This window comes from Podarcis melisellensis, assembly GCF_964234715.1.
Source record: "Podarcis melisellensis genome assembly, chromosome: 6".
Taxonomy (NCBI): domain Eukaryota; kingdom Metazoa; phylum Chordata; class Lepidosauria; order Squamata; family Lacertidae; genus Podarcis; species Podarcis melisellensis.
The window spans coordinates 60,955,896-60,983,756 of NC_138538.1; the positions used below are offsets into that span (position 1 = coordinate 60,955,896).

General features: G+C 40.0%; 1 protein-coding gene and 1 long non-coding RNA gene across 2 annotated transcripts in view; one reads left to right on the forward strand and one right to left on the reverse strand.

The window, feature by feature from the left end:
- CACHD1 (cache domain containing 1) overlaps positions 1-27,861 on the forward strand; it is a 126,791-nt gene that overhangs the window by 73,751 nt on the left and 25,179 nt on the right. The window contains exons 5-15 of the mRNA XM_081915696.1: positions 5,596-5,722; positions 8,424-8,568; positions 9,462-9,678; positions 13,386-13,535; positions 13,777-14,010; positions 17,854-18,003; positions 18,267-18,390; positions 20,579-20,696; positions 23,181-23,349; positions 26,242-26,384; positions 27,186-27,367. Coding sequence (XP_081771822.1) covers positions 5,596-5,722; positions 8,424-8,568; positions 9,462-9,678; positions 13,386-13,535; positions 13,777-14,010; positions 17,854-18,003; positions 18,267-18,390; positions 20,579-20,696; positions 23,181-23,349; positions 26,242-26,384; positions 27,186-27,367 — 1,759 coding nt within the window. The remainder of the gene's footprint in view (positions 1-5,595; positions 5,723-8,423; positions 8,569-9,461; positions 9,679-13,385; positions 13,536-13,776; positions 14,011-17,853; positions 18,004-18,266; positions 18,391-20,578; positions 20,697-23,180; positions 23,350-26,241; positions 26,385-27,185; positions 27,368-27,861) is intronic.
- On the reverse strand, positions 15,373-26,232 carry LOC309372383. The gene is made up of 3 exons (XR_014169485.1): positions 25,760-26,232; positions 24,201-24,269; positions 15,373-16,230 (listed from the first exon to the last, which is right to left on the reverse strand). It is a non-coding gene; the product is annotated as an uncharacterized lncRNA (long non-coding RNA).

Sequence of the window (27,861 nt, forward strand, 5' to 3'; positions counted from 1 at the left end):
GTAGCCGTCTCTTTATTCAGGGTTGAATCTTGGCACTGTGAAAAGGCAAAATCCTGAGGTCATCTCTTTAAGTGCAGGGTGTCGAGTAGATTTTAGAAACAGGCATGGGTGTGAACATTTAAGAGAGGCATACTGACAATGCATGACTTTGGTGCAATGCTGTCAGCTTTGCAAAATTCCACACAAAGCCCTTATTAGTTCTTCCTGATTAAAAATTACCTTAAAGGCGTGAAGCACGTAACAGGAGTCGGGCCCCTTGTGGAGACAACCTTAAAAAACTTCAGAGAGAATGCCAAAATGATAACGCTTGGCACTTATGGATAACACTTGCAAGATATAAAGCGTATTGGAATCATTAACTAATTAATCTTCAAACATACTAAAAATGGAACATGATTACTCATTATGAAACAGTTACTTTAATAAGTCACATATTGAGTATTAAAGTTGAGTGCCTTAGGCTAGAATGAGAGAAGCACCCTTTCCACATTATATATGTAATATGGCAGTCCTCTATTGGAAGCTAAAAATAGATTCTCTCTCACCTCTCTCCCCCCACCCCTTTATGTCAGTTTCCTCAACTGTGCCTTATGTGTTTTAGGCATCCTGAGGAATGGGGCGTTGAGAGGCAGGAATGTCACTTAATGCACATCTAAAGTTCTTTAAGAAAGCGTTGGGGGACCCAACCAGCCAGATGGGTGGGATATAAATAATTAAATTATTACGATGGGATAAAAACCTCAATCTGGATCAAATGTTTTGCAGTGCAACTTCTTTTATTGTACAGTTAAATTTCAGGTAATAAAAACAGCAAATTTTAAAAGTGTTCCCTCTATTGCTAGTGATAACGATTTCCCACTGTAAAACATTTTATCGTCTTTTATCATTGCATAGTGCATGCCATCAATTGACACACACTGTTGTTTGGACAAAGCTTGCCTCCTTTTGAAAATCAGTCTGTGTTTATTGTCTTTTTAACAGCTCTATATAGCTCTGCCTAAAAAGCTAACAATATGAAAGTATGACCCAATTACAATTCAGTATCATTGTTGCCCATCATAGCACCAGACCCAGTCAGTTTTGCTAACTACGCAAAAACAATAAAAGTTCAGACTTAAAGTGAAACTTTTGTTGTTGTTGTTGCCTTGTAGGTAATAACTAGCTTTAGCCAAGTACAAATACATTGTAATTTTTCAAGCTTTTCATTGCAGTAGAAGAGATGTACCATATTGACCTGAATATAAGCCACACTTTCCCCACAAATGTCCAATTTTTCAGGTGCGGCTTATATTCGGGCCAATACAGTATGTGAATCTGGTGACCCTTAGGGTAAGGTTACCAGACATCCCCGTTTCCCGGGGACAGTCCCCAGATTTACAAATCAGTCCCCATACAAAATTCATTGAAGTTGAAAAGTGTCCCCGGATTCATTGAAAAAAATCTGGTAACCTTACCTTAGGAGAGAGTTTCAATTTGTTCTCTTGCCTGCAAGATACTTTATTCATGACTGCACCTTTTCTCTGCCCAGATTGTTTGCTGAAGTGCAAATTGCCGGTATTGGAAATTGGGAGTATTGTTTGTGTGTCTGACAATAGTAATGTGGGCCTCAGTTCTTCCCTAATTTTCATAGTTTTTTTTCAATGTTTGTGCTTTAATCCTAAAGTTGGGAGCATGGAGACTACTGTGCAGATGTACCCTGGCTTCATGTCTATTAATTTAAAGCAGTTCCAAAGTGAATTGAGTATGGTTCCTGATTCAATCTCTTGGCATCTCCAATTATGAAGGTGTTCAGATAGCAGAACTGAGAAGGACCTTTGTGGAGGCCCCTGTAGAGAGAGTGTCAATCAGAGCAGATGGAGCTGGCCCACATGTACCAAAAGGTTTACTTGGCTTTGATAATCAGAGCTGGATTGAATGTTCGCATTTCTACTGCAAAAAATATCCCTCTGGTACCTGAAATATCTCCTGAAATCCCAGATTGCTTAGCTGTGTTTGCCCTTGTTCTGCTATTTCTTCCCAAATCAGGAGGAGTTTTTTCTCATGGCTTTTTGCATACAACATTATTCCAGAAACTGGAAGACATAATCAGCTTGGTAGCATCATGGTGATTACATATATGTGATATATGTAATTACATGATGCACATATGATATATGTGATTACATGTTACTACCACAAAACCAATTCCAATTGAGGGCAATGCTTCCTGCCCTCATTCTGAATGGACAAAATATTTTCACCCCTGTTTCCACTTCCTCAAAATTCACTGAAAGGTGAGGTGCTTTTCACAGCTGGCAAGTGTTCAGAAATGAAGCTTTCTCCCTGTGCTCTCCCTTAGTAAATAAATGTTATGCTGTATTGTGGAGCAAAACCTGTGTTTACACGCTTAATGACCCGGGCTGGTGCCTGGCTGGCCTGGCAGCCAGGAAGCTGGTGAGTGAGTGGTGCAAAGGTTTCAGCAAGATAAATCTGCTGGCAAGGCTCAGCACAGAGTAATTACTCCAGCAGACAGGTTCCTTAAATGTTGGGAGCAAATCCTGAGTCAGCAATTGGGCAAGGCCAGCAGGGCTCCTTTGGATTGCCCAGATCCCCTGATCCAGCTGGGCCATCAAGTTGCAGAATACCTTCCAGCTGCTGTGCAGAGAGGATCAGCCAGCAACTCTCTCTGTGGTGGTCCAGGGAGTAAGGTGCCAGGGCAATGCTGTCAGCTGTTTTGCTCTCAGCTGGCTGCTGACTTGCAAAAATGAGGCTTAATAGTTTACGTTGCATATTAGTCAATAGTAGTCAATCTGCTCTGGAAGGTGGGGGAACCCCTAGAACAAATTTAGGAGGGAGCAGAGGGGGAGAATGTTCCACAGCACTATGAGATATTGAGCTCATGGAACATCCTCCTTAGCACTGCATTGAATACAATGCCTAGGAAGCATCAAATGATGTCATGTAGAGTTTCAGAATTGGCTGCACAATGCAGCTATTACCCAGATTTCTTTCTGCCCTGGAACTGTATGATCGAGATGGTGCTATATATTGGCCTCCTGCTGTTCTCATCTAGCAGTGAAGATCACTTGTGTGGTTTCCCTTTGGAAGCCTGATACCAGACCAAAAAAACTGGTCCATTGCTTACTGTTAGCTTTAACAATGCCCAACCACTGCCTAACAGATAATAAAAGCTTTCAGAGCCTTCAGGGCATGTGTGTAGCTCTAGATCATTGTTCCTATGTTTTTATATTTTTATATTTGCATTTTGAAAACTGGCACCTGGAGTTTGCAAGTTTCATTGGAGATATTTGTATTCAAGGACGCTTGGAACACTATCCCTTAAAAAAAAAGTCTATTCAGTAACGTTAACTATGTATTGGTCGATTTGTTTGTTTAGGTTTAGCTGGGAACAGCCTTATCAGGGGTATACTGCAGTTCTCCTGTTTCCCTCCCAATCTATTTTTCTTTTTAAAAAAAAATTCCCCAAAAATGTAATTTAGCATAAGGAGCTGACATAGAGCTGGTGTTCTGACCTATTTGGTAAAATGTGTCTAACAGCTGTTTCTTCTCCAAGCTTAAATACCGCCTTAAAATTTCAAGTCTCACTCCATAAATTAAAAATCTGCACTTGAAAAGCTGTCTATTTGAATAATTAAGAAAGTGCAGTCTGGGAGAGTAAGTGAGCATAGTCTAGTAACTTGAACTTGCAGCTAGGAGCAAATTCCCCAAGGCTTATATTACTTGCTTGGCTGCTTCACTCACTTTGAGCTTTTGGATAAGTTACTGCATTTCTCTGCACACAGCTCCATATTTGTAAGATGAGAACAATCCTGCCTCATCTGTGCGTTTGTGAAGGTGCTTTGAATGGAGTCGTGGTGGGGAGTCCTGGTATCTGCACCGTATTAGTACTATTCTCTTCATACTACACAGGCTTATCTAATATTAATACTTTTTTATTCTATATAAGAAAGAGCATTTAGTATTTGTGGATTGTTTGAAGCTGAGGCTCACAGTCATGAAATAAAACCAGTTACTTAGAGCAGGGAAGTTCGCCTTCGCAGAAAAAGCAAAGCTAAGAGGTTTAAGGAAGAGCAGCATAGGTCCTGTTCAGTTAATTTTGGGGAAAGATTTGTGTTCAGGGAAAGAGCAAGCATGGTAACTATTAAAATGTGGCAGAGGAAGGAAAAGGAAGACAAGCGTCATACAGTGAAAATATATATTGTTGTAAACTCACTCTTAAAATGATATAATTAACTCATTGGAATAGAACAAGTTGAGTTTATAGTTATATCATGGGTTAAAGTGAGGCTTGCATGTGCTGGGAAGCATGGGAACAGTGTGAAGGAATGGGACCTGCTACAAAACGTTGCAGCATATATTCACAACTTTCCCCCACCCACCCAAAAAACACCAGGAGAGAACTTCTGGTCAGGGTTTCAGTCAGCCATGTTTCTTCTGTACCAGAGATGGGGAACTTGTGGCTTTCCAGAAGATATTGTTAGATTCCAGTTCCAATCACCAGCATGGTCAGTGGTCAGGAATAAGTCTGCTGAGCCAGACCAAGGAGGATGTCATGAGCACCTTTGGAGAGTTCTGGCAGGAAGACAGGGCTGGAACCAAGCCTTGGGGACAGGGCCTTCTCCCAACTAGGGCAATATGCAGTTGCTGCTTCGACTTTGGCACTAGTTACCACACTCCACTGGGCTCCTAGACAGCTTCAGTGATGGATGGGTAGTGGGACATTTGCTTTCAGCCATGCTGACTGCCCGCCATCTTAAATTACTCAAAATCAATAGGTCTGTAGTTCTACCTGGACTATAGATTTCATAGGTCTGTGGGGCTGAAGTAGACTTTGGGTAGCATAAAATGGTGGGCAGCCACCACTGAAAGGAGCAGAGCTTGGCTCCCATTCAAAAGCCGAATTGCCACCCAGCTCTGGAAAGCTTTTGTGGGAACTGACCAAGGGACCCTTCCTTCCTTATGTAGGATCACCATTGACTTCTACATTTGTTTTTGGCTATTTGCCTTGAAATGTTTATTAAGTTCTAATGTTTCACTTATTTTACTATAGCACAGCTTCATGGTTAGTCCATATGTAGAAATCCTATTGTAGTGGTATATACAATGTAAGGCACATTTACTATATACAGTCCACCAAGGCTATTTCATTCAGGAAAAAATATATATCCTATTTTACCCTTTGGCCCAAAGGTTTCCTGGCCGGTAACAAAAATCCGACGTTGCAAACACTTCCACAGCTATTCATCTCAACAAGTACCATAGGTCTGAGAAAATGCCTGGGATGCTTACTTTGCTGGTTTGTGGACACATTGCAGAATTGAGGGTGGCATGTAGCCTTGCCTAAATTTGCCTAAAGCGTTAGGAGTGAAACATGTCTGGTTTTGGGGGAGGTGTCCGAAAACATGTTGGTTAAAAAATGAAAATACAGTAGAGTGTTGATAGTGGGCATGCTTACAATTATATACTCTGTTAAAAAGCATTTTCTTTTGATTTCAGTCACATTAATGTTACTTTAAAGAAACAATTAACCTGTTATTTTAAAACATTCTTCTGATTATAATACCATTCATTCACCTTCTCTTTTTTAAAAAATAGTACTTGCTGACAATCTGAAGTCCAACCCAGGAATTAAATGGCAGTACTTTAGTTCAGAAGAAGGCATTTTTACTGTGTTTCCAGCTCACAAATTTCGATGTAAGGGCAATTACGAGCACCGCAGCAGGTATGGTTTTACTGATTTTTTTTATTTTTTAAAAACAAAATCTGAACAGAAAATATATCATGGGTGATTTTATTTGATATATAATTTGTAGGCTGCCCTCCATTATGAATGTTTTATCAGTAAGGATGGTAATATAATAATCTGACCATACCCTGTGAACTTTTAATACACTCAAACAGGCGTGATGAAAATATGGATTTTAAGTTGGTTTCAGCATAGCGTGATTACTGCCTCCGGTCCTCAAACTCTAGCTCAACAGACATTCAGTGTGCCAGTGCTCAGCTGATTGCAGCTCTACAGTGGAACTGAAGATTTCAAATAGGGTGACACATGCTGGTTGTTCGTGAAACAATCATATGGCTATTTCACAGTGAGCTAAACAGTTTACTGGTATACTTAATCCCGATTGCCAGCATGATAATTCAGTCTTTTTAACCATTCCCCATTAACATCTTCACTTAAAAAATAAAAATAAAAATCTCACTCTAAAATATTAACAGAGCTTTCTCCAAGAAGTATTAAAATTTCTCCAAGAAGTATTAAAATCAAGAAGGCTGAAAGAGCTTTCCAGAAAGGATGGTTATCTTCTTGCTACACACAACACTCACATACTTTGAAATTGCTTTATAGCAGAAGCTTAATAGGCTGCTGCCAAACCAGAAAGGTGTGGCAAGTAAAGTTCCATTATTCAATTAAGTTGAATGAGTGAGGAAGTATTCAATTGCAAATGCTGGAAGGGACTGAAGACAATTTCTAGATTAAGAAGTCTGTCAGCAGTCAAATGCTGTGATCCAGCAAAAGCTATCTACGTGCAGAAACAGGTTCCTTGTGTTCCATGTGCAAGGATGTAAGAGAAGTTTATTGGGAAGAAAAGTAACCAATACGAACATAAGAATGAAGCTGGATCAAGCCAAGTGGCCCGTCTAGACCCTGCACTTTTCTTCCGGCTCAGTGTTCTTGCCATGGTTACAAACTTCATTTGACGTTACAGTGGTTTTAAAATTTGCCTCTTTTATTGCTTTACCACATGAATTCTGGGAATTGTAGTTCTACGAGAATACAAATTACCTCTTAGATAGGTTTGTCCCATTAATAGAAAGGTAATTTTCAGAGCTGCTTCAGAAGTATCAGTGATTAAACAAGGCATGAATTTGTGGCATTTTTATTCCACTCATTTGAATGGATGTTTGTCAGCATTTCCTTTGCATGTAAGCTTTGCATGTCCACTGTGTGTTTTAAAGATCCTAGATGTTAATACTGTACCAGTGTATGGCTGTAGGTTGTTTTAATATTAAGAGCTGATGATGCCAACAAGTATAATCTTATGCTTGTAGAATATTTTCCTGAATTCCTTTTTCCTGTAATAAGAATTATCTGGGAGTCTTTGATATAGTAATATTTAGACACAAAGATCTTTTGTTTATGCCAGAGAGTCTTTGGTCTTGACAAATTGAGAGGTGGAACAGGGTGTGTATGTTCCTGTTTTGTCTTTTTAATTTCCTTTGTCGGGATTCCTTTGTCAAGATTTTCAAACCTCAGTGGAAAAAACAACAACTTTGTTTTAGTCAAACCCTTCTCAACATGCAGATACTCTGCTCCCTTAATAGACCTGACAAAGACTTCCTTTTAATAGTATGCAAAGATAAGAAAGTCTTGCAGATTATTGACCTTTATGAATGAATTACATTCTAGGGCATTAATAGGAAAGACTATCATGGCAAGAGACTTTGTCTGATGATCATAAACCCAAGACTAATGCACTAATGCAATTTTACACAGTTTGCCTTTTTCCCTACATGCTAGCTATTCTGTGCTGTAATAATTTCTCCAGCTGCTTAGCAGTCATTGCATCATCTGATATAGATGTAAACCGGTCCAGACCTCATGCTTTCAGTGCAAAACAGGGATTCTTTGTTGAAACAAGTTCTGCATGATGTAAACATCATAATTGGTTGGACTATTACTAAATGATGGATTTAAAATTGGATACCTAAGGCTTACTCAGATAACCCAGTATAATTTTTCCTGTTGCATTTGAGAATTAGACTTGCACACACTGTTTGTGTACCATTCACACAGTTGCACAGCAGACTCTCTGGGGAAGCTAATTCACTTTTAATGCTTGAAATCTTTATCATGCTTTGTCCTCTCAAAAGTCTCATCAGGTAAGGTCACTGTTATTCCAGTGTTTATAAATATTTGGAGAGAATTTTGCCCAAGGCTGCCAAACTAGTCAGCCGCTAAACTGGGATTTGCTCAACCAAAAATAAGCACATGAAAGAAGTAAAGATAGCATCCGTATCAGCTCTCAAAACATGTTCCAATCATTGTCTAAGAGCTCTTTAATATGGTGCCTTTTGCAGTTCTTTGCACAGTGTGATGTAGTGATTAGAATGTTGGGACTAGAACCTGGGAAACCAGGATTCAAATCCTCACTTGGCCATGAAGTTCACTTAGGTGACCTTTGGCCAGTCACTGCCTCTCAGCCTAACTTACCTCACAGGGTTGTTGTGTGGATTAAATGAGGAAAGGAAGAACCATGTACACCACCTTGAGAGCTCCTTGTGGGGAGGGGGAAGGTGGGGTGTAAATGCAATAAATATATAAATATTTACAATACCAAGGAGTGCCTTCCAATGCCTTCTCCTTCAGTTTTGTTCAAAGTTTCTGTGCAGCTTCCTGACTTCTTTTTCAATTTCAGGCCTGTCTACGTCTCTACAGTTAGACCTCAGTCTAAACACATAGTTGTCATTGTGGACCACGGGGCTTCCGTTACAGAGACGCAACTCCAAATTGCTAAGGATGCATCCCAAGTTATTCTCAACTCAATAGATGAACATGATAAAGTAAGTTAACTCTTGCAAGCTAAGTGACATGTTATGGTTTTAAATATTCATTTTTGTTTGGGGGGGGGGGAGCCTCCAAGGCCCAGTGTGTCAGTACTGCACTTCCTCCAGTCATAGTTTTAGGCAGGCTTAGAGTGCCCCTAAAGCCTGGTGCTGGTGCACCCCAGTTTTCTAGCTTTGAAGAAATTCAGGCTTTTTTTTTCTCTCCGTGTGATTCTTGGCTTCAATTGTGCTCTGATCATCTGAAGCCCAGCATTTTTGCAGGAGAAGAAGAGGATGAGCATGGGGCAACTATTGTACATATAATACACTGCTTCTCAAGTGATCCGTGCAATGGAACATGGATGTTTGCTGTGGTTTGCAAATTTGGGGACCTCAGCTGGCAATATATTGTGGAAGGATGGGGGGGTGGGGAGAGATGAGTCTTCAGTAAAACTTCCTTCTGTGGCTGCTTCAAATGTGGTAGTTCCCACACAGGTTATTCAGAAGACTCATAAACGTGATTTTGTTAGGACCTTAGCCCTTCCTGTTGTCTCATACATGGCTATAACATCCCTTTCTCCTTCAAATCCTATGCTGGTGTAGCCCTAATGCCCATTACTGGTAGTCTAGAAACTCAGCAGCTTTACGTATGGGCAGAAACTGCAAGGTTTACCTATGAGTAGAGACTGACATAATTCCTTCGCAAAACAAAGGCCAAAATCTCTCTCACACACAAGTCTAACCCTTTTCAGGTTTGACAGATTTATACCTCAAGTGTTCTTTTCTTAGACAATTGAATCTTAAACCCACATAGACTTTTCTGTTGGCTTATCATGGGGTGTGCTATAATACGGCACATAAAGAATTCTAAACGGTAGGGTAATCCAATATATGTATTTCTCTCTCTTAAGATCTCTGTGTTAACCGTGGCAGACACAGTGAGAACCTGTTCCTTGGATCAGTGCTATAAGACATTTCTGTCTCCTGCCACCAGTGAGACAAAAAGGAAAATGTCCACCTTCGTTAGTAATATAAAGTCATCTGACAGCCCTACCCAGCATGCGGCAGGATTTCAAAAAGCGTTTCAGCTGATACGAAATACAAACAATAGCACGAAACTCCAAGCAAGTAAGTCTATTATTATGCAGTATTAATGGGGTTCCCCCCTTACCCTTGCATCTTTCTTTCTTGCATTTCCTTTTTTATTTTACTATCTCCTTTTAGCAGGGGTTATAGAGGGTTGTAACATTTTGAAGTACTAGTTTTTATTTTTATTTTACCTGAAATGACAGTGTTTGTTTTTAAATGAATGTGGTGCACAGAAGCCAAAAGAAGGTGTTGTTGCATCTTTGTCTTCATCTCTACCAATTTTACTTTCCTCACATGCCTTAGTAACTGCAAGGCCATGTTAGCTAGATGTTCCGCACAGAATCATCTCATGGGGCAAATAAGGTGATTCGTTTGTGAATCCAACTAATGTCTGAACTGCTATAAGTGAGTTTTCATCCACTGGTGCAGAATGGCCCAGATAATGAAATATATGTAGTTCCAATTTGAAACTTAGCAAATTTGGGCTTCACCAGTATGTAGTCCTGAGGCCTAGGGTGTTATGTGCTGTAGGTAAGATAAAGGTAGCACACTGTCTGCCACAAGTCAAGTAACTAACCTCAGACAAAAGGTTTTTTTGTATCCAAACAAAACAAAACAAAACAAAATGCATTTCATTCCCAAGATAAATTTTAGTTTAGTAAAAACAAGGGCTGAGAATTTCACTTGTGTCAGCGCATACTCAGACTCTGTCCTGGTGTCTGTGCACAAAACCAGGCCTCAGCATTGAAATAAGTGAAGAATGTGGGAGATTTTACAGTTGAATACATGAAAATGCTCCTGAGCAGATGCAGGGTTTGCTACCATGGAGCCACTGCAGAGCAGAAAGAAGGTGCCCTCTCCAGGCAGTCTTGACCCCTGACAGTTTACTGAAGGAATCGAGTACCATTTGTGTGCAGCAGCTGCTGAAAAGCAAGCACCTTGCACTGTTCCAGCTCCAACAGCATGTGCTGAGGGCAGTTGTACAACTACCAGTTTGATCTCTGCATGGGTTGATTTTGAGCATGCCATCGCAGTCTAATCCGATAAAGTTGTTGTGACCTGCTTGAAGCTCAGAATTTGTTACATCCTGATGGCAGCAAGTCTCTCACAAACCTTCTATCGAACATTTGCTGTCTACACAGTCCTGTATATACATAATAGTATACACGAGTGGGGATGCGGGTGGCGCTGTGGGTTAAACCACAGAGCCTAGGACTTGCTGATCAGAAGGTTGGCGGTTCGAATCCCCGTGACGGGGTGAGCTCCCGTTGCTTGGTCCCTGCAACTGCCAACCTAGCTGTTTGAAAGCACGTCAAAGTGCAAGTAGATAAATAGGGACCGCTCTGGCGGGAAGGTAAATGTCGTTTCCGTGCGCTGCTCTGGTTTGCCAGAAGCGGCTTAGTCATGCTGGCCACATGACCCGGAAGCTGTCTGTGGACAAACGGCAGCTCCCTCGGCCTATAGAGCGAGATGAGCACGCAACCCCAGAGTCGGTCACGAATGGACCTAATGGTCAGGGTTCCCTTTACCTTTACCTTTATACACGAGTAAACGATCCAGTTTGAAAAGACGAAAAATAAGATGGCAGGAATTCAAAACCTCCATATTTATAGTTATAAGTGCTAAACAAGAGTATGTAGAGTACATAATACAGTGGTACCTCTGGATACGCATACCTGGTTGTCTATCCTTCGGGTTACGCATGCAGCAAACCCAGAAGTATTTTTCTGGGTTTCGGCTGCATGCATGCGCAGAATAGGCATCTCCGGTTGCTAATTCCTCGGGATCCGACCGGAGCTCTAGAATGGATCCCGTGAGCAACCGGAGGTACCACTGTAGTTACTGAAGCGTCAAACTCCCTAACTGGTGGGGTATAAAGTATGAGCACAATACTTAGATCTATATAAACTCCTTGCAATTCAGACAGATAAAGACAAATTGGGCAGGTGGCACCCAATAATGAACTTTTATTTGGTTCTGTTTCAGTGTTCAGGGTTTCGACGCTGTTTTACAGTTTCAGCTTTATTTTCGTAGTTCGTTGTAATTTTTTCCTTGTCTCAAAAACAGGCATGGTTTTTCTATTCCTGTGGGAAACCCTTTTTTTCAAAAACAGCTTCGTGTATCACTTTTGTTCCTTTCTAAAATAGGCACTGGGAGCGTATGGTAGCCTTTAAAGCTGAGGTATTGTATATTGTGCACAAACAACAGCATGGAGGGGCCATACCACTCCATAATTTCAGAAATAGGACGTGCAAAGTACTTCCATTTCCTTGTAAACAATCCTCTTGCTTGTTTTCATTTCCAGCAGAAAAAAAAAATATTATTCTGGTGTGTTGTGAGGTTTTTAACTTCCTGCTCTCCCAGCAGGCTCTGCATGCATGTCAAATAAGCCACACGGTATTTTTATTTATTTTTTTAAATGGAGATTTGAAATGCACATTACTGAGGCATATCTGGTTTGAGAGATAAGAATGATACTGAAAAGATGGGTGTTTGCATACCTTTCAGCTAGTCTCCAAAAGAGCAGTGGCCACCTCTAATTAATTTACATTCTTACAGTTCTTTCATTCCAGAGGGTTTCACAACACTTTCATAAATGATAAATCCTTACAAAGCTGTTACTGCAATTCAGTAACCTAGGATAAAAACAGAAAATAAGTGTCAATAGTCAGATGGAATACAATGGAAAATATATGGCCAAGGGTTTAAAAACACTTGAGTACCTTGCACTGCAATTTGTTTAAGTATGCAATAGAAAAGTAAGATCCTAAAATTGTAAGGAAGAACAGTAGCTTGGGCTATAGAACGGCAAAATAAATTAGGTTACTGCTACGACCTCTTTAACAGTAGAAGAATGATGTTATGAACAAGTGAGTGGTATCAATAATATTCCCCACACTCAGTGTTTTCCAGGCACTGCCTGGCCCACTGAATAATGCAATTCTGTAAACTACTGTCTGCCTGTTGATTTGGAAACAAACCTCAGTAATATTCTGCTTCTGCTGGATGGCAAATTGCATTTTCTACTTCATCTGCCATTCTTCCAGTAGCCCAAAATGGTTGGGGATGCGGTTAGTTTGGAAGTGCTACATTAAGAGTGATGATACAGAAAACCAGCTTTCATTTCTCCTTATATTTCCTACTTCCTTCATCCAAAGTGCCAAACTAGATGTGTGTTATGTTTGTTATGCCTATTTACCTAGTAAACATAGATGGGAGTCTGCTTTTGGGGGGGGAGGGGGTGTCAAAATGTGTACCTTACGTGGCTATGCTCAGATGCTTTCAGCCTCGTCCAGTTCCAATATTGAAAGGGGTGAAATAAGATCCTATAGGTTGGATCCAGTGTATTTACTCAGGTCCATTAATTTCATTTCGTCTACTCTGTATACAATCCTATATGTTGTTGCAAATTTAGGAATAAAATATTGTAGCCTCCTGGCCAACATGCACGCATTGCCATCCCCTCCAAGATGTACACCACACACAACCAGTCTCCCAAATAGCACAAAGCAATGTTATTGTGTTTGGATTAAAGGTTTCTTTTATGTTAGATTCTGGCTTGAAAGCTCTGTAGGATGCAGTAGAGCTTCTCCTGCCCAATCTACCCACTACCCATTATTGCAGTGGTGGTTTTTATATTTTCATTTACTGCAAAGAGTCTTGATGCTGGGAATCCAATGTTGCAGATACATAGCATAATGTAACATGTTTTGTAGTCTAACAAGCTCCCATCTTACATATCTCAGATACAGATATGGTCATAATTTACTTGTCGGCTGGAATAACGTCTAGGGATTCATCAGAAGATGGTAAAAAGACCACACTTCGTGTCATCAATGAAGAAAATGGTTTTCTTAACAACTCTGTAATGATCCTCACCTATGCTCTCATGAATGGTAAGAAGTTACCTTTTTAAAAAGAAAAGAGAAATTAAACTTCTAAGGTTCTTTGGGCTTTGATATGGTCAATGGTCAGAGATGATAGGAACTGAAGTCCAACAACCCATTGTGTGGGTAATGGGATGCCTTTTCCACTGTTTATAAATATTTCCACATTTGTGCATATGTGATATTTCTGAATTGCTTAATAAGCTGGAGACTTTCATCTTCTCATCTGACTGTAACATTTCTTTTGCAGAGGGAGTGACAGGTTTAAAAGAATTAGCATTTCTCCGAGATCTGGCAGAACAAAACTCGGCAAAATATGGAGTACCTGATCGAACTGCTTTACCCGTGATAAAAGGGAGCATGATGGTTCTGAACCAGCTGAGCAATTTGGAAACCACAGTTGGCCGGTTTTATACAAATCTCCCAAACCACATGGTTGATGAAGCAGTGTTCAGTTTGCCCTTTTCAGATGAAATGGGAGATGGTGAGTGCTTCAGGGACCTGAAAATGAAGATGCTTAAAAAATAAATAAATGGAAAGGTTTACAATGACTTATGTATCTAACAAACTTCGTAGGCGGCATTTTTACATGTCTGCACCTTACGGAAGCTATGAAATCAGGAGGAGAGTTTCTGGAGGTATTGTACTAAAAACTTTCCATCCACAGTACAAGAGGCTTATTTGGAAAATGAGGGCCAGTGTAGCATGATGTGCAAAGATGGTGATGCAGTAGGCTATAAGTAGGTTTGCTTGTCCTAGTACACCATAGCAAAAGTTAATGGCTTACTGTGCTTTGCCCCAGTGTAAACAAGAGCAGCAAACTGCAATCCCTGGCCTACCCTTACATCCAAACCAGGAGTATGGTTTGTTTTGCTCCAGACAAACCACAGTGTGAAACAAGTATTTGTTCTTGGCTTACCAATCTTTTTACTTGAGTGAAACAAACCACAATCTACAGTCTGTACAAAATGCTAAACTAGGGATTATGGTTTGTCGCTAGGGAAAGAGTGAAGCAGAAATGAGACTCCACATTTATGGTAAATTATTAGCCATTGCCCACAATGACATGTGAACCAGGCCATTGTCAAGAATGGTTTCTCTTGTTTCAATTGCTGCATATTCCCAAAGGCCTAACAAAATTCTGACGGCTGCTTTTGTTGTAGAAAAGTTACATGAGGAGGAAGCTTCTGCTTTTGAATTGAGGCCCCCTCACCACCATTAGCTTTCTTTGCTCTCGAGTTCCAGATTCATGTTTGTAAGAGTAAATGCATGTCTGGTAAGCCATGGGGAAGAACATTGGCTTGTGGCATACAGGGGACTTCAAGTAGCCACTTCTGCTTGCTTCTTCACCAAAAATTTATCTGTGTGACATTTTATTTTATTATTTATTAAATTTATACACCACCCTTCATCCGAGCCAAGATAGTGCTAGGTGCTTAGATAAAAACAGAAGACAGAGCTGGATCTTGACCAGTGTCTGTGGTCAAGCTGGTGAGGTTAAAGCAGGCTGAAATTCAGGCCAGAAAAGATAGGGGTTATTTACATGCTTGGAGAAGGTGATTAATTCCTGTAATAGGTGGGGTGGCATTTTTTCTTCCAATCAAGTTGATTGCATAGGGCTGCTGGGTAGACTGGTGTCAGCAGTGGCCAGGAGCTAGATTTGTCAGCTCCATTTGCTACGTATGTGATTCTTTTTTTTTTTTGAAGAAGAAAGAACTTGTGATGCTGTTCCGCACTTCTGTGGATTGACTTCTGTGATATACGTTAACATGGTGGCTGTCCTTGGAAATCTTAGTTTTATTTTATTTATTTGTGATTAAAGCTTAACCTCATTTGGAGTATTTGAGAAACCTAGCCATCATGCCTTATGAGGAAAATAGAAAACAAAACATGACAGTTCCACAAGGAGTAGAGCTGTAAGCATTTTATTTGGATCAAATTCCTTCTGCTGAGTACTTTTAGATGCTCTTAAAGTAAATTCTCTTTGCTGTATCACATGACAAATATCATAAAAGCCTCGATATATTAAGAAACCACCATTCAGATGAGGAAGTAGATGGTTCCTTCTACAATGTACAACAAAGGGATTCCAACTTGTAACAAAATTATTCTGTCATTGACTCTCCCACCTTTTTAGTTCTTAGGTAGTGTGTCAGTTTCACCGTAACAGCCAGTTCCCAGTTTTCCCACCTATTCATTTATTGTTGGTAGGATCTGTAAACACCATTTTCCAGCATATAGTAGCCTCAGTGCTGTAACCGTAAACAAGATTAAGTCCCTAGATCCCCACCTCCTTGGATTTTTTACATGTTTTAATGCTGCCCCCATCCCTGACATATGCATGTTGCGAGCAGGACCAGCATAACAGGGTTGCTCTATCCCACCCCCAGGCCCTACCACCAGCTAGCTGAGCCACAATTGCTACTATCTCGGCTGCTGCAGCAACAGTGGTGCTGGACCCCATTGGACCCTAGCATTTGCCCCACAGTACTCAGTCCTGACTTTAGACCTACAGAAACAATATGCTGTACATAATTGGCACTTGAATTACACACGTGTCATATATTATGGGCAAATAACAGCTGGTTTTCCAAAGCATGGAGATGTGCAGCAGCGATCTTGCTGAAATTAAGCAGGTCTTGAGTGTGGTCTGTTCCTGGATGAGAAACGGCCTGGGAACCCTGTGTTTGCTGCTTTGAACTCCCTGGAGAAAAGGCAGGATGTAAATAAATCCATAAATATAATTGTGTATTACTATTTCTTCTCTTTTCCTAAGCTCTTCTGTTCCCACTTATATATAGTGCTATTTATTATCTGGGATTCTTGCGGAAATTTTTTTGGGTAGTCCATCATCGATCTTCATGCTACCCTGAAGGGCAAAGGAAGGAATAGTTCACCAAACTTGCATAATTTTGTGCGACTATTCAAAGGAGCTAAATATGCATTTGCAATTCAAATCCCTTTTTTCTTTATTTTGGGACCGTGCTACTTGGCAGTATCCAGCTTTGAATTGAATTTACTGGACATGATTCCTCAAATTACCATAAAAACTAATCATGCCCATCTTTAAGTGTTTGAAAACATTCATGCATTTTTCTTTTATCCAGCTACATTGGGCATAAACATTGCTGCTTTCATCTTTAGAATTATAATGCTTTCTTTTACCCTGAACCTACTGATATGCATAATCACCAAATATCTGTTTAAAGATGCCTGTGATTAAACAATATACAAATTGCTGGAATAAAAAGCAAGCAAACCACAAAAGTATATTGGAGCAGCATAGCTGATCCACTTTATGCTTCCTGACAGTTGCAATTTTATTTTTTTTATTCCTTCTACCCCACCCAAAATAAAAAATATTGACACATAGGTTACATCAATACTGCTGATAATATGATGAGTTAAATTCCTTTAGGAAAAATGCTATAGCATTTAGTCTGTTAATTGGTTTGATTAATTTATTTTAATCAATTAAAAAGGTCTCCCTATTAATCAGGCAATATATTGTTTTAATTAAGTAGAGTATTTCCAAGACAAAGTGTTGTTCTGTGCTTTGCCACACAGGAAGGCTCTTGCCTTTCCTAAAACGAGATCTGCAGGCAACATCTAAACACAAAGAAAGGTGCTCCCTTTCAGAACAATTGTTGGTTCATATACTGTACAGTTGTGTACTAATGTAACTGATTAATGAAATTCATATTATGGTGTTAGCCAACTCAGAGTTCTCTCCACCATCCAGTGGTCTCCTTCTTCCTCAAAAGACTCTGCCCTTCTCTCTGCCTTGTAAGCCTGGACTTGCCTCCAGGAACACATGTGTGATGCCACCTTTCTGACTTCTGTCAAATCCCTCCTCAAAGACCAAGTGTTCGTGAAACCTTGAAACAATTCCCTAGTGGCCATGCATAACATGGCTATAACGTAAGCCCAAACATGTGAAACTGAAACAACTGTGTATAACTTCCATGCATATATTACTTTACAATGGATTCTAGGTGGATTGTACTTCATTCCATAAAACCCCATACAACTGTCTGCTGGTGTTTCGCAGCATAGGTTCTCATGGGACCACAATGCTATCCTCACAATATTATTGCTGTAGGGATTCTGAACACTCACCTAGAGTGTCTCTTGCAATGGCTAATAGAAACTGCTCTGCTCGCTCCGAAAGAGGTAATTTAGACTGCAATACTGTGCATAACTTCTTGGAAGTAAATCCCATTGCATGCAATAGATTGGGCCACAAATCATTTTTCTATCTCCATATATAGGTACCAGAGAGTTCCTTATTGCTAACTGTATGCGTGCTTTTTCTTGTTATTAACAGGTCTGATAATGACTGTAAGCAAACCTTGCTATTTTGGAAACCTACTACTAGGAATTGTTGGCGTAGATGTTAATCTTGCCTATATTTTGGAAGATGTCACTTATTACCAAGATTCTTTGGCTTCCTACACATTCCTAATAGATAATAAAGGTAACTTCAAGACAATCAAAATATGTTTTAGAGGTCAATAGTCAAATCTGTATTGTTTACTTTCTGATTCAGGTTGTCTTTTTGTTTTGGTCAGCTCGTAAATAATTACCTATTGGCACTCCGAAATTCTGTTTTTGGGTGTTTTTAAAGGGGAATGCAGTGTAGTGCTACATGTTTACTTTGGACATTTTTATATAGCATGTAATGTGTCCTGTATATGATGATAAACATGTGTGCCAACTCCTTTTTCTTTTCATTTTTAGGCTATACCCTTATGCACCCCTCCCTTACCAGACCCTACTTGCTTTCTGAACCACCGCTTCACACAGATATAATACATTATGAGAATATTCCAAAATTTGAGTTGGTTCGACAGAACATTCTTAGGTAAGACTTTGAATTAATGCTTCTTACATAGTTGCTGCATGCATGCTTAAGCTTCAGTGAAAATTATGCTGTACTCAATGATTACAGTTCAGCAGCTGTTATTCACTTGTGGTCTTACTGGTGTTTTTAGTGGGCAGATTCTCCATACGTCCAATAGGAAATGTCATGGTTTTGAATTGTGCTCATAGGTTCTGTTGCCATAGTTTAGTTTAAGGCTGCAATACATTCTCTTCCTGCAAAAGTACCATTGAAATTAATGGAGGCAGCACACAATTATGTGAGCTTGCTTACAGGTTCCCAACATTTCATTGAGAACATTGCTCAGGAGAATATTGGATTGTCCACAGGCCATCATCCCAGAGCCAAATGGTACTTTCTTCCATTTCTTCTGGGGATGTGCCTCACCATTTTGAATACCTAATCACCAGATACTCATTCTGGATTTTATTTCCCATTTTTAAAATCCAGGTATTCTTGGGTAAGTTCACTGGGGTGACAAGGGACAGTCCTGTCCTCAGTTCAGATGTCTGCAGATTATTGTTATAACTTTTCTATCCTACTAGCTCTTATTTTAACAAAGTTAATTTGTATAAACAGTGGAGCTCAGTTCTTGAACATCTCCGTTGACGAACGTTTCAGAACCCAAACGCCAAAAACCTGGAAGTAAATGCTTCCGTTTTTGAACACGCCTTGGAAGTTGAACAGCTTCCGCTGCATGTTTTTCAGTTTTCTCAATTGAATTTGCTGACAGCCCTTTGCGCCTCTGTTTTTGAACGTTTCGGAAGTCGAACTGTCTTCTGGAACGGATTACATTCGAAAACCGAGGTTCCACTGTATCCTGATCTTGAAATCATGACTCGTAAGTCAATATAAACATCATTCCCATCCCCATTCAGCCATTAATAATTTTTACAGACTATCTGTACCCCAATGGATTTAACGAAGTTGTGTGGAGATGCCAAGAGTGGAAACATTGATTCTACTGGTGTGTCCCAATTGTAATGACAACAGATTTTTCAGCCTACTTCAGTCTCTGTATTATTGCTGTTACATGTTTTCAAGGCTGCAGCTAGCCATTAATCTTTAAACCCTACCTATATTGTCTTTGCTATATAAACTTTGGTATACTCCACATATTTGACCACTCACAATTCAAATTGCTTTACTAAATAAGTCTTGACTCTAAAATAAATAAGTGTTACCTTTCTTAGGCTTATTTATCTTGTACTTATAAAACAGCATGGACAATAAACCTGAGGCTGCAAATATATAAACACAGAAATCAACTCTGTTGGTTTTGCTGTATGTCATCCTGCACTTTTAGTTCTGTGTTCTGCCACATAGGCTCATAAAGGAACTACATGGTTTAGAACAGACATGGAAACCATCAGTTACTTTGAGAGAAAAATGCTAGGCTATCAAAACACATCAACTTGCAAAGGACTGGACAGTGTTATACAGTCTTGCAAATAGCTTTTATACATTCATCCGCCCAGTGTTTGGTCTTCTCTTGCAGCTTCTTAATAACCTTTTCCCACTTCCATTCCCTACTCACAAAGTACCAGGGCACCATCCTTTCTGTCTGTCTGGACCCTTGTAGACTTCTGAACCAAATGCCCCTCCTGGCACTTTAAGCTTGAGAGAGGTGGCAACAATAAAACCCCAGCATTCTTTAGCTGGGGAAATTGACAGCACAGTGCTATCCACCACAGCCTGTCTAGATTGGGAACACCCGGTGTGGAAGAAAATCACCATCTTTCAGGGTTGCCCTGTGCACTGATGCACAAAGACTGTTCCATAGTGCAAAGATTTCTGAGCAAAGCAAAGATTAATTTAGCAGCTGATAAGAAGTGTTGTCATTTGTACTGTTGAGCATACAAGCAGCTAACTGTACCTCTGCTGCTAAACACAAACCAATGCCTCTGGTGATTTCATTCCACTGGTGATATTATCACCAAGATCTCTCATCCAGAACCAGTCTATCTGATCAGAGTGGTAATACCACAACCAGCAATGTTTTGGGTGGGGAACTGGTAATTATGATGTAGCAAAGCATTCCACTTCCATTTTAATTAAGAAAAAATTCCTTAAAGCCCTTCTTTAAGCAATCTCATTTTAGAGTAAACAAAAGCATCAATGTTTTTCTCCCTGTTTAATAAGTGATGGATATTGTTTGTTTCCAACTTAGCCTCCCTCTAGGCAGTCAGCTTATTACTGTCCCGGTGAACTCCTCACTGTCTTGGCATGTCAACAAACTGCGAGAAATTGGGAAGGAAGCCTACAATGTGAGCTATGCTTGGAAGATGGTAAGTGACAGAGCACCCTTTAAAATATGCTAATGTATTGACACGGAAGGAGAATTTTAATTGCAGCAGAACAGGTATTTCTAAGAATTTTGAGTCTGTTGCATGGCCTTTGGGTTGCATGTTATCCGCATAGAAGCCTAGCTCTCAATGCTGAAGGTTATACCCTCAGTTAATTGTTATACCCTTAGTTATAGTCTTAGTAAATTGTTAAGCGCTATGTAAATACTACCACCAAAAGTTTAGGAGTGAGGTTTCCTTCCAACTTTCTGAAATTGATGCAGTACACTGTTGTGATGAAATATTTTGTGGGAGTTGGCATTGTTACATGACAAGTTAAAATTTTGAATATTTAAATTGACCCTCAGCTATGAAAATGCCATGCTCAGGTCTGGTATGATTTGGGAGTAGTCACATATGTCAGTCCTCCTTGTTGGCATGTATGTTAGTGATGTGGCAAGAAGTATTATGGGAACCAGTGTTCCTTATTCATCACAACTATACTTCAAAGAAAAGAAATTTCAGGAGTGGGAAGTTTAGACTTTTAAGAATATTGGATCATGTAGAATAGTGGTGCTTTACAAGGGTCCTGATTTGCTCCATGAGGCTGTTTACCAACTTGTTCCACACTGGGGTCATATATGACGTCATATGTGAAACAGTAAAGACATGGCCACCAAGAGACAATCTGTTGTTCCTCAGCAAGTGAGCTCACTGAGAGTGAAGTTGTGTGTTTGCAGATGTAGTTTGGATTCAAACCATGCCTGCAAATCAACACTTTACCTTTATGGACAGCTTTGTTGGTCTGTAGAGGGGGTGGAGAACCCTTTTTTATTTTGAATTGAAATGGTGACTGCAAACAGAAAAAGCGGAATCTACAGACAGCACCAAGTGTTAATAGTAAGGCCCTTTAAAGTTGTCACCTGACTATCTTCCAGCTTTACTAATCATCTAGTAAAGCAAGGCCTCAGGAAAGAACCTCTGACCTGCAAATCAGCATGCATTTCCCAGCTGTAAAACCGTATGAAATGAACTTTTCCCCCATGGGTATGTTTGTATCTGCAAATAGCAGCCTCTCTAGCATACATTTGATCAGGTTATATAACAGGGTCTTGAAATCTGAGTCAGAAAGTTGAGTGCATGAAATGGATGGTTCAGAGTGGCTTCTCTTAGTGTATGCGTACAAGAACAATCTCAAGGCCATGGGTAGTGTGGAGATAATCATCCCAGGTGAACTCACCTCTAGTGTTTCAGTATAATGCTTCTTTCTGATGGTCCATGTCTGATGGAAGGCTGTCTGCTTCAAACCAATGGATTCACTAGGTGATGCAGACTGCAAGCACCACAGCCTTCTGTATGGGGAGGCTGGAGTGTTTCTATAGGAGAAATACATTGCGGATGTTATGCAGCCCAGCACAATCACATCAACAACCAGGTTTTCTTCAGTGTCCAGCAATATGTGTAGGTACCTCCATCTCAGATCTCAGCCAATCTAAGCAAGCCATGATTTACTGTTATTGTGTTCACTGGGGCTTTGTCCCTGGTAAATATGTTTAAGCTTGCAGTCTCCAAAGCTGACTCTGAGAAACTTTTAAGAGGTTATACATATTCATCATTTGGCACAGTATTCTTTAATCTTGGGTCACCTAACATTGTTTGACTATCCCTGGCCATTACCTAAGATGGCTAAGTATTATGTATGAATGTCCCTTGATACTCTTTTTGCAATATTGAGAAATAATATTACCCAAGGACTACCTTGCATTTAGATTCTACTTTTCCTATGATTCAGTAGCATGGTAATCTTTAGAAAATGCATAAAATTAGAAAAACAATTATCTTATGAATATTATGTAACACAGTTAGCTGCAGCTTTGAAAACATTTCATTTTGAATCAACACGATAGCAAGCAGTTAAGACAACAGAAGCAATATTTATTTGGTTTTTTTTGTCCTGTGCCTCTTCCAAGTTGCAGCACAGTTTTCCATGTTGCAGCACAGAGTGTCTTTGACAACTTGTCAGCCTCCATGGTGAGGACAAGAGAGAGAAAAATTGATTCTGTACACTGTACATACACAGTGTACAGAATTATCTTTTGGGGCAGATCTATAACTCCTGACTTCCTGGGGCTACCTTTGTGAACTCAGAGCTGTGTAGTTTTTCCTCAGTAGTTCACATCATTAAACTACTGAATTGTGCCTGTACTACTTCTTTGTCATAGCCATTCTGGGTTGTTGTTGTTTTAAGAAACAAGGAAATATTTAGATGCTGAGCAACTAACCAAAATAATTTGTTTTGCATGTCTCAATAGTCGCACATCGAGAAGTACTCTTCTAAAATGTTATTATTAATTGCCTTCCACAAGGCGATGTGCTCTAATGATCTAACTTGTCCGAATTTGATTTAATTTTAATGATTCTTATTTTATTTTAATACAAATGCTTTCCTTATTAACTTTGACGGTCTTGTGGTTGTTTTTATTTTAGGTTCAAGATACATCATTCATTTTGTGTATTGTTGTGATACAGCCAGAAATACCTGTTAGACAACTTAAAAATCTCAACACCGTACCCAGTAGCAAGCTGCTTTACCATCGACTAGATCTCTTGGGCCAGCCCAATGCTTGCCTGCATTTCAAACAACTTGCAACCTTAGGTAAAGCGTTTATTTTCTGAAATCCATCCATTCACCAATCCATTGCTATAAGCTGAAATAGTTATAAATAGCATCTAAGATGTCCATTTCATATGTTAGATAAGGAGAAGCTGAACTCTTGCAACTGTTTTCTTTTTTGTCTTGGAGATTGTATGTTCAGTGAAAGATTTCAAAATACCCATTTTCGGGTGTATGAAAATCCAAAGGAATTATTGGCTTTGTGTCCCAAGTCCTGGGGACTAATCCCAGCCCACACAGATCAGTGCAAAAGCCTCCAAAGGCTGATAGTTAAAACTCCAGGGAACTATGTGGTTCCATAGCACAACTAGAAGAACAAGTGCCCCAGTCTCTGTGCTCATCTGACCAAGCTCTGGAGCATCCTCCTATTTAGCTGACCTAAAGCTTAGAAGGGAAATCTCATCATGTTTCGCATGCAGAAGGTCTCAGGTTTAGTTCCTGGCATCTACTCTGCCTGAAACTTTGTGGAGCCACTGGTATGATTCAGTATACAACAGCTTCCTGTCTTTCTAATTGTGTTTCACCCTTCCAGCTTTGCTGTCTGATAACTCATGATACCCTGGTGTTTTCAGTGGGGTTGCCTGTCTCAGCCCAGCAAAGGCTTTGGTACTCTTAAAGGATAATAATAGAGCGAAAGTCTGCATGTCTGCCCTTGCTGCTACTGCGGCGTGTTGCTTTTTTCAGCTGCTCTCCGCATTCTCCAAATCTAATGGGCCAGTCAGCACTGTGGTTAAATGCTACAAAGTGACGTGTCTTGAGATTGTCAGCTTCATTAAAAAAACCGAAACCCTTGTGAAATAAATATACCAGAACCAGGTAGCTGCATAATTTACCTTTCGTCAGAAAGGTTGGGTATGGGTAGTGTTGTTACAGTTTTTCAAAGCTGAGCTTGATTCTCCTCGCTGTCAAATAAATCATTAGCAATAACGTGAAAACATTGAAGTTCTTGCCAGTCATGCTGTATCCTGTTGACTTTGGAATTATGCAGATTTTATTCCAAGCTATAAATATTTAATACCATCAATCCCTCTGAAAGAAGCCAGAAGTTAGAACTCTGGTGAGAATATACTTTGAAATATTTTTAATTGGTGAGTTCAGAGACTATAAAAACTGTGTAAAACTTCTGAATGCAGTGGAGCATCTTTTTTTTTCTTTTCTGAAAAATACCTTTAAAGTTTTGTGTATTAAAATAAAGCACATTCATTTTAGAAATTTGCTCCAGGTTATATTGCAATAGAAAAATAGAACTTGGAGAGAGGATAAACAATTATTTTTATGCAAAATACTTTTGACAATTTATTTTGACATTAGTGTTCAGTTCCTTGTGGAAACAGCTTTTCACTTCCTTATATGTTGTCCCCTAAAAATGAATATCCCCCATAAAACTTCTATCACATTGTGCCCTCTGAGGAATGACCTTCTTCCCCTGCCATCTTTTGAATACGACTAGACCAAGTGAAAGTAGGCAGTCTTGTAAGCTTCTTGATATCACAGAGTTATAGAATTGTAGAATAGAAGAGTTGGAAGGGATCCCAAGGGACATTTAGTCCAACCCTCTACAATGCAGGAATCTCAGCTGTAAAGCATCCATGACAGATGGCCGTCCAACCTCTGCCTAAATACCTCCAAGGAAGGAAGAAGTTAAGACACTTGTTTAAAAACTATTAGCAAAAGTAGTTTTATCGTTGTTGTTGCTGTTGCTGCTGCTGCTTATTTAAAGATCTAGGAATAAATTTCACTCGGCTGATTGAAAAAATTGTGAGAAAAAGAATCCTGAACAGTTTTAATTCATATTTTCCATCCGGTCATATTAACTCAAGCGTGTTCAATGCAAAACTAGCATTGTTAAGTGCCTAAGAACCCCTTCACACAAATTTTCTCAGCCTAGGCAAGCTACTTATAGCAAAATTTGCTTCTTATAGCAAAATTCAAGCTTAAACTGAAGAAAGTAGGAAAAACCACAAGGCCGGTAAGATACAATCTAAATCAAGTCCCTTATGAATATACAGTAGAAGTGAGGAACAGGTTTAAGGATTTAGAATTAGTGGACCGAGTGCCTGAAGAACTATGGATGGAGATGGTTGGACAGTGTTCTCAAAGCTACCAGCATGAGTTTGACCAAACCGTGGGAGGCAGTGGAAGACAGGAGTGCCTGGCGTGCTCTGGTCCATGGGTCACAAAGAGTCGGACACGGCTAAACGACTAAACAACAACAACAAGGCAAACTACTGTCTTCAGGCGGCATGTGAAACCTTGACAGCTGCCTGAGGTGGTCTGAGAAGCCTGCTTTCACTCCAGAATAGATACACCAGGGCAGACATTGCTTATACACCATTGGGCTGCAATCTGTATTCAGGCTGACTCATGTACACGCAGGAGGCTGGCTACCCACCGCTGTCTTGCTGTGGGTGGAGACTCTGGGAAGTCCATATGGACTGACAGATGTGGACACCCCAAACGGAACTAGTTGCCCCAAAACAGCAGACCCAAGTCTTTCTCATCCTTTCCTGTACCCCTTAAGGTCCCAGGCACTAAGCCCTGCCTCTAGTAGCTGCTAGAAGTCCCGTTTCCCTATGACATCCTTCAAGCACAACAGGTGTTTCTCTCCTACATTGAAAGCTCCTTCCCTTCCTTTACAATTGAGGAAAGGGAAGAAGGCAAAGCTTCAGTAGTGTACTGTTGCTGCAACAGTACCCCCTGGTGGCCATGTACATAGCAACACTGATGTTTGAAAAGCATCTCTTGGATTATTTTTGCGTTTTCATCTTGGGTTGGGTTGCTCCAGTATGTTACTGCATCACTGAGTTTTCATATGGCTGGGTTTCAGGGATATATTCTGATGTTGTGTATATTGCATGTATGTTGCCTTTCCAGAAAGCCCTACGGTAATGCTGTCTGCTGGTAGCTTCTCTTCTCCTTACGAGCATCTGAGCCAGCCTGAGACGAAGAGGATGGTGGAACACTACACGGCATATCTTAGCGACAACACACGCCTCATTGCCAACCCTGGTCTGAAAGTACGTTGCTTCAAATGTCCTTCGTTTTTGGCTTTTTACCTTCTTTTGTTACCGTGATAAGTCTGGCTGAAACATTTCTTTGAGTTTCCTTGGCTCCAGATTTTCAAGAAGCATCTGGGTTTTTGCTTTCTCTGGTGGAGTCTTTGGCTGCATCCCTTGGTTTTCTGCTAGATCAAATAGATGGTTTGGTTGCAATTTTTGCACTTTCCTCAGTGCCAGGAGTACTTTGTACTTAGCAACACAAGGAGTGAATTAACTTGGCACATGAGGAGTAAGAATGATTCTTTGCCCGGGCTGGAAAGAATAATGTTAACTGAGTTAATACACACACACACACACACACACACACACACACACACACACACACACACACAGCTACTTGGACTCAAAAGTAGATTCCCAAAGATAGTGAGATAATGCTGTGTAACCATTTTAAGAGTCCTCAAGTAAAATAAACAATATAAAGGTTTGTTGGATCACGTGGGTGTTATCAGATCAGTGTGACAACACCAGGAACAGAGAACACTCTTTGTATTTGGGAGCATGGAATATAAAGCTGGGGACAGTATTTAGATCTACCCAGAGTAAAAACATAAAATACAAAAATGCTAAGCATTTCCTTAGTATATTTGTTTTTTTCATTTCTTGAAATTTGCTGTGTCCATCTGGTGTGAGAAGATTTTAAAGAAGTAATTGGGTTTAGATTATCTCCGATGAGTCTTTAGGAAACCCTGCAAGCAGCTTATTATCTTTTCAGGCAAGTCTTAAAAGAACCCTGCTAGGTCTGCCTTTGTTTTGCAGTTCTCTGTCAGAAATGAAGTAATGGCTACCAGTCACGTCACAGATGAATGGATGACACAAATGGAAATGAGTAGCTTGAACAGTTACATTGTCCGCCGTTACATAGCAACGCCCAATGGGGTGCTCAGAATTTATCCTGGTTCCCTCATGGACAAAGCATTTGATCCCACTAGGAGACAATGGTGAGTTTTAGGACCCCATTATGAAAGGTTTAAGAAAGACTTCTAGGTTGATAATTTTGTATGTGAGAGAGAGAATATTTTGTGCTGGATTCGTAAAAAGTCTTCGTGGACTAAACAAGCAGAATTCTTCTCTAGTGAAATAGTATACAGTGATGAATTCAGTATTTTAAATCTGTAGTGGATATCGCACTGGATGCTTGCGTTTTCCAAGATAGCTTCTTTTTCTTGCCCTTCTGTGCAGCAATGAATAATGAACGCATCTGCATATGGTTACTAAAATCCACCTTCCTCATAAAATCCCTTCCAAGCTTATCTCGTGAGGTTCTCATTATGAATTTCATATTCTTGTGGCAATCTTGAATCTCACTCTTGCATACAGCAATCCCCCCCCCCCGCCCCCCGGTTCTGGAGATGTCTTATGCTCTTAATTCCACACATAAGATTATGCTAGTTTTAACAGTAGTCTATTAATTATGCACAAGCATGGTTTAAGA